Source organism: Echinops telfairi, unplaced genomic scaffold (genome assembly GCF_000313985.2).
Source record: "Echinops telfairi isolate 266 unplaced genomic scaffold, ASM31398v2 ScPeMD7_7469;HRSCAF=8507_0, whole genome shotgun sequence".
In the NCBI taxonomy this organism is placed as follows: domain Eukaryota; kingdom Metazoa; phylum Chordata; class Mammalia; order Afrosoricida; family Tenrecidae; genus Echinops; species Echinops telfairi.
In genome coordinates, this window is record NW_022111372.1 from 44,522,892 (window position 1) to 44,530,776 (window position 7,885).

Here is a 7,885-nt window from a genome sequence, read left to right on the forward strand (position 1 = left end):
ATGGCCAGATGTGAGACTGTATACTGATTCATGGGCTGTGGCTAATGGCTTGGCTGGATGGTCAGGGAATTGGAAGGACCATGATTGGAAAATTGGTGACAAAGAGGTGTGGGGAAGAGGTATGTGGATAGACATCTCTGAATGGGCCAATGTGTCATGTAAACGCTCACCAAATGGTTAGCTCTGAAGAGGTGGATTTTAACAATCAAGTGGATAAGATGACAAGCACAGTGGAGACTAGTATTCCTCTTTCCTCTTCCACTCCTGTCATCACCCAAAGGACACATGAACAAAATGACAGGGTTGGAGGTTATGCATGGGCACAGCATCATGGACTTCCACTCACCAAGGCTGACTTGGCCACTGCCACTGCTGAGCGTGCCCCATCTGGCATCAGCAGAAACCAACATTAAGTCAGTCCAAGATATGGGACCATTAATTCCTCGGGGAGATCAACCAGTAACCTAGTGGCAGGTTAATTACATAGGACCACTTCCATCATGGAGGGGGCGCCATTTTATTCTTACTGGAATAGACACCTACTCAGGATATGGATTTGCCTGCTGTGCACACAATGCTTCTGCCAAAACTACCATTCATGGTCTTACAGAATGCCTCATCCATTGGCATGGCATCCCACATAACATTGCTTCAGCTCAAGGAACTCACTTCACAGTACAGGCAGTGCGGCAATGGGCCTGTGCCCATGGAATCCACTGGTCGTATCATGTTCCTCATCATCCTGAAGCAACTGGTTTGATAGAACAGTGGAATAGCCTCCTAAAGACACAATTACAGCTAGATGGCAACAACTTGCGGGACTGGGGCAATGTTCTGCAGGAAGCTGTATATGCTCTAAGCCTGAGGCCAATATATGGTGCTGTGTCTCCAATAGCCAGGATTCATAGGACCAGGAATCAAGGGGTGGAAGCTGCAGTGGCACCACTCACTATTACTCCTAGTGATCCACTTGCAGCATTTTTGCTCCCTGTTCCAGCAACCCTATGTCCTTCAGACCTGGAGGTCCTGGTGCCAAAGGAAGGAACTCTCCCACCTGGCAATGTAGCACAGATTCCACTGAATTGGCTGCTGAGAATGCCCCCTGGCCACTTTGGGTTCCTCATGCCTTTGGATCAACAGGTGAGGAAAGGTGTCACTGTACTGAGTGGTGTGATTGATCCTGATTACCAAGGAGAAATTGGACTGGTGCTACATAATGGAGGTAAAGAAGAATATGTCTGGAATCCAGGAGATCCCATAGGCCGACTCTTAGTGCTCCCATGCCCTGTGATTAAAGTAAATGGTAAGTTACAGTACCCAATCCTGACAGGACATCTAATTACCCAGACTCCTCAGGAATGAAGGTCTGGGTCACCCCTCCAGGCAAAGAACCGTGGCCAGTTGAGGTGCTGCCCCAGGAGAAATGTAATACAGAATATGTAATAGGAGAAGGTAGTTCTACCTATCAGTTACAACCAAGTGACCAATTGTAAAAGTGAGGTTTATGATTGTCAGTTTATTTTCTTTATATGTGCTTATTTAATATTTTCCCTTTGTTCATGATTGATATACCAGATACAATTAGATTCAGTGTGTTTTTATTTATATGTATGATAGATGTTAGGTATAAGTGTGATTTCATTAAATTCTGGAAATTATACATGGCTAAAGAATTGTTTATAGGTGTCAAGTTAGAAAGGGGTGGACTGTGATAGGTAGGTTTATTGTGCCAACCTGGCCAATGGGAACATGTGGGATTAATAAGGTCACAATTTGATTGGAGGGCAAAGAGATAAATCGTTCAGCAAGCCCCGCCTGTGTCTCTCTTGCTCTCTGGTGATTGGACCAGCATGAGGCTGCCTTAGCTAGGTTGTCTCAACTTGTCAGCTACAATACCTGTGGGACACCCAACCCATTGACCGTGTTGCTAGTGCTTGAGGTTCCTTATAGACCTGCTTCGCCATTCTGCTGGTGTATACATCTCTTGAGCTGGGAACTATCAGATCCTGTCATCTGACTGACTGTTGGTGACCCACCCTGCTGTTTGCTGCCTGTGGACGGACTGCCTGTATTGCTCTACAGAAGACTCATCTATTTGCTTCCTTGACCTTGGACCCTGCAGCATCCCTCATGAGGTGAAGGACTTCCAGTATATTAACTGTTCCACGGAATTGAGTTGAACTGAGCCCTCTGTACTGCTGTGTGGACTAATTAGCTGTTATATTCCTTCATGCTCTCTCTTTCTCTCTCTCTCTCTCTGTATATATATATTCATAAGGGTCCTGGTTTTGTTTCTCTAGTCTAATACACCTTGATAAAAACAGTAATCCCAGATTATTTCATTCTACTTATGTGGAACTTGTACATGGATCAAGAGGCAGTTTTGAAAGCACAGCAAGAGAATATTCTCAATGCCATAGATTCGATGCAGATTCTAAGAACCCTATTGGACAGGGTAAAATTGCTCTGGTGAGTTTCCAAGACTCTAACTCTTTAAGGGCGTTGAAAACCTTTCTTTCTTTTGTGGAGTGGCTGGTGGTTTTGAACTGATAGCCTGTAGTTAGCAGATCAATGTAACCACTACAATACAAGTACTCCATGATCTAAAATCAGAAAACGTGTATGTCAGGGTTATATCCCCTCACCATACATATTCAATCTATATGCTGAGAAAATAATCAGAGGAGTAGGATTATATGAAGAAGAATCCAACATTAAGATCAAAGGGAGGTTTAATAACAATCTGTGCTATTCAGATGACACACAATCTTGTTTGCTAGTAATGAGAAATGCTTGAAGCTCTGCATGATGAAGATAAAGAATTGCAGCCTTCGGTGTGGATTATAGTTAAATGTACAGAAGTCCAAAATCCTCACAGCTGGACCAATAAGAACATCATGATAAACAGGGAAAAGTTGAATCCACAATCAATACTCATGGAAGCAGCAGTTAAGTGATAAGAGGATGTATTGCATTGGAGTAATATGCTATTCAGACCTCTTCAAAATGTTGAAGAAGAAGGATGTTATTTTAAGTATGGTGAACCCGACTCAAGCCATGGTATTTTCAATCACCTAAATCAATTCAAGCCTTGCTTCAATGCAAGGACACTTTGCTCTAAAAACCTGACGTTCTGTGAGGCTCACATGTAGCAATCTAGAAATTAAGTAACTGCCATTTTGTGTGAGCTGCAAAATGTGGGTGTTTTCTGAAGCTTATTCAATTATAAGAGAAATTATATATATTAAGTGAAAAATATGGTATTGATGTATATATGTTTTTGAAAACATCAATAGATGTTTTAAAATCTGGGTTAAAAAATAGGAACAGAATCTTTCAATGTGTTTTCAATTTTCTCTACTGTGAATTAATTTTATTCAGCTTCTTTTATAAGATTTATTGTTCATTTTCTAGTTTTTTTCATGTATTTAGTATCTCATTTTTAATTGCATTTACACTTTTGCTCTTGAAATATGTTAATGTTTGATTTAGTGTGCATGTTGGTCATCTCATGTTCTTCAATGGTAATCTTGTCCTGCATTATCTTTAAGTGACTTTTAATTGTGTTCTATTTATTTTCTTGCTAATTTACACATTTGCCTTATCATTTCAGCCTGTTTGTTATAAAAATTTTACATTTTATGTCATAAACTCCAGATTTTATTTAAATTGACTGAAAACCTGAAACAGATATACTTTTCCCTAGGGCACAATTTTCTGGGCATTAGAAGATTATGCAATTATACCACATCCACTGTAGAATTTTTTTCCTTTGTTACTATAAGTGAGAGTACATCTGTCCCATGCTCCATTTAGGACTCATATCATTAGTGAGAAATAATTCACATAAGTATATTGTAGAACACAAATTTGTTCAGACTTATATTCTTTTTGCTCTTGCGAAATGGAACAGTCATTATTTTGGTTTACAATAATCGGGGGATTGAGTGGATTCTCACATAGAGAATTTTCCTGAGTCTCCCAGGAAAGCCTTGCCAGCCAGCGTGCTGGCCCTCTGGTGCTTTTCCAACACCCACCATTGATTTTCATAGGTAGTAATCTGAACAAGGCATTTTGAGGAAACTATCCTGGGAACATGAAAATTCTTCTTATTTCTTTTTTTTAATTATTTTTTTATTGTACAACCATTATCCTTAACTGCATGATCTGGCAATATAGCTTGGTCGATTTTTACTCTTAACCTTTCTAGATGGTGTTGTTATAGTTAGTGGCTCTCAAGTTAGCTCTGACTCATAGCACCTGTATATAAAAGAAATCAAAGTCTACATTCCCCAGCCCTGTACTATCATCACTAGAGTTTCGAACTCTAAGTCCATGGCTGTGGTCACTTTGTACATCCAACTACTGGATATTTCTCATGTTTCACTGATCCTGTTTTACCAAACATGCTGTCATTTTCTTGTCTTTTCTGATCATGCATCCAAAGTGAGTAAGATGAAGTATGGTCATTTTTACTTCTAAGAAGCATTCTGGATTCTTGTTATATTGCACTCAGGACTAAGTTTTTTTTTTTCCTTCTGTATGCCCAATATATATCCAATGCTCTTCATTAATCCTACAGTTCAAATGCATGGATTCATCTTCTGCCTTGTTACAAAATCTTACATAGCTTTCATAAACCTGTTAATCTTGTTCAAAGACAATGCCTTGACAAATCTTCATCATCAAAGTGACACCTTTGCCTTCCAAATTTTAAGATTTCTTTCATAGAAAATGTCCCAATGCAACATGTTATTTGCATTTTGAAGGCTACTTACATGGGCATGTAGCTTCTTTCACTGCCATTGAATTGATGCCAACTCAAAGCAACCCTATAATACAGGGCAGTCCTATGAGTTACTGACACTGTAACTTTTTATGGGAGTAGAAAGACTCATCTTTCTTCCTCTATGCAGCTGGTGATTTTGAACTGCTAACCTGTGCAATGCAGTTCAATATGCAGCCATTATACCACCAAGGGTCCTGTGGAAGTGCTACAAAGTTCTAATTCAGATGAGTTTCAATTGTGTAATTTTTCTTCACCAAGCTTACTTGCAAGCTTGTTTGTATACACTCAGGTTTTTTCTTGTTTCGGATGGTCTTCACATGATTTCCATCTTTCTTTGGGTGTGTGTGTCTGTGCGCATGCATGTACTCTGCTTTTCTTTTTTTTTTCTTCTTTTTTAAAAATCATTTTATTAGGGGCTCATACAACTCTTATTTTCTTTTGCATTTATTTATGTTCCAATATCTGTGCATTTTGGTATTTCCCCACTTATGCGTATAGTTATAGAATGTGGAAGTAAAATAAGATTATAGACTATCTCTATTATCTGATTCTCTTGGAATTCTTGCAGATGAAAAATTAATGCTCAGTAGCTTAGCAGAGTTTGATAAAACTGCATTAGGAAATAAGATCTGGTCAAATGTTAGAATGTAGATATTGTTAAGAAGCTAATAAATTCATGCTTTTTGTTGTTGTTCTTTAAAGCCAAATACACAAAGAGCAACATTAAATGTGTTTGTGTAGACTTCATATTTCAAAATTCAGGGTATGAAATGACATAACTTATCCTTCCACAGATTTTAGGATCAGAGACAATTATTTCAGATTAACATCAAAGGTAATTCATTGAGTTAATGATCTTATAAACATATTCAAGAAGTTGCATTCCAGTGTACAGAATTTAAGGTCAACTAGAATATTTTCAAATAACATACAATGACTCTAAATATTACATTAATCAATTTGCTTGATTCAAACTCACTTGCTTTGTTACTTGAAGAAAATCACAAAATCATCATTTCAACCCCTAATTTTGTATAAAGTATCAAAAATATGATTCAATTTGCGGGGGGTTTTTTTGCATTGTAAAGAGCCAATATATCAAGGTTTTCTCATTCTATAACTTTATCCAACATTGTGGGAAACATTAATATATTATTTCAATGTGTATTAACAATGATACATATACAAAGGTATAGAGGAATGCATTGTGTGCAACTATGAAAACATATATTATGATACAAACAATTTTGCCCAGAAAGTGAGAAAAATTGTGTTTCAACAAAGCTGCAGAGCAGGTAACCTTTTCGCTAAGATTTCAAGGATAAGTAGATCCTCACTTTATGAACCATCAGTCCAGGCAGAAATAAGGAGATGTGGAAGTTGTTGGCATGGTTGAAGATGACATTTACAATTCACAAAGAAGGGCATTTTAGAAAAAGGAAATATCACTGTGACCTGCGTAGCTTAGCCCCTCACATTCATTCTAAGTGGCATTGTTCAAGACTATAGTGCTTAGAATCATTAAGCAGTGGTCTCAAATTAGCTCTTTAAGATTTCCTCTGCAGTTTATAACCTTTCTTACCCTAGAATATTTGCCATTACCAGAGTCTTCAAAGCCCCCTTCACATCTTTGTTTCTCAAAGTATAAATAATAGGATTTAAAAGTGGAGTGACTATGGTGTAGAAAAGGGAGACAAACTTTCCCTGGTTTTTGGACTTGCTTTTGGCGGGTTGAAGATACATGAAGATAATAGTCCCATAGAAAATGATGACCACAATCAAGTGGGACGAACAAGTCCCAAAAGCCTTCCTGCGCCCTGCAGCTGATTTGATCCTCAGCACAGCTTGGGTTATAAAGCCATATGATACTAAAATGAGAGACACAGGGACAATTAGAAAGACCACACTGGCCACAAAGAGCTCTGCCTCGTTGAAGGTGGTGTCCACACAGGCTAGTTTGATCAACACTGGCACCTCACAGAAAATGTGGTCCAGATTACGGTGACCACATAAGGGCAACTGGACAGTGAGTGAGCACTGAATTAAGGAAGTGACTAGGCCACTGAGCCATGCTGTCCCGGCCAGGGATGCACAGAGCTGAGGATGCATGATGGTTGTGTAATGCAGAGGACGGCAGACAGCAGCATAGCGGTCATAGGCCATGACTGCCAGGAGAATACACTCTGAGGACCCCAAGCCCATGGCCACATACAGCTGCGCGACGCACCCGCCATAGCTCATGGATTTATCTTTGTTATTCATGGTAGCCAGCAGCTGTGGGGCAACACTCGTCGTGAAGCAGATGTCCACACAAGATAAGTTGCTGAGGAAAAAGTACATTGGCGTATGGAGTTTGGGTTCCACATATGACACTAAAATGATGGCAGTGTTCCCCAGAAGATTCAAGATGTAAAACAGCAGTATGATGACAAAGAGGATTCTTTCGAGCTGGGGCTGATCTGAAAATCCCAGGAGAAGAAATCCTTTTTGAGAGCTGTTGTTGGTTCCATCCATTGTCTTGTAGAATTTAGCGCCAAAAAGTACTAATAGTCTGCGGAAAGAAGGTGTTGGAGTCAAAATTGATAGGAACTGAAAGTTTTCAGTGTCTATGGCTCTGTCGTGCTGCAAAGACTTTCCATGGCATGCGTCTTTGCTACCAGGATGACTTTCCTTCCTATTTCCTTTCTAGAATGAAAGTTCTCTCTCTCTACTTGGAACAACTCAAACTTAAAAAGGCAAGAAACAATGAAGGAGCCCCGAACACGAGACTTTCTTGGTTCCATTTTCCTTGAACCTTTCTTTCACAGAAATCTCTATGTAGATTACAAATTATTTATTAGACACTATTCCACCAATTTTGGTGTAATACATAAAACCACAAGTTTAAAAACTGTGTACTTGTGGGCAGCTATGAGAAACATGAAAGGAAAGAACGCTTTAGGTTATTGGGGATAAAGTGCACTTTCAATGTCAGCATTGCAGGTGCATGAGGGGAGTTTGAGTGATATGATACAGGTCGGAGTCACTGACGGTCTTTTCTTGAGGACACATAAATAGAAGATTCAGTGAGAAGCAATTCATCAGTCTGAGTTCTGC

The 7,885-nt window shown here is 39.3% G+C and overlaps 1 protein-coding gene across 1 annotated transcript; it reads right to left on the reverse strand.

Moving 5' to 3' along the window:
- Positions 1-6,367: 6,367 nt before the first annotated feature.
- Positions 6,368-7,303, reverse strand: LOC101663656 (olfactory receptor 2G6). Its single transcript, XM_004697216.1, has one exon. It carries the CDS (start codon positions 7,301-7,303, stop codon positions 6,368-6,370), a length of 936 nt encoding a protein of 311 aa, XP_004697273.1.
- Positions 7,304-7,885: the final 582 nt, after the last annotated feature.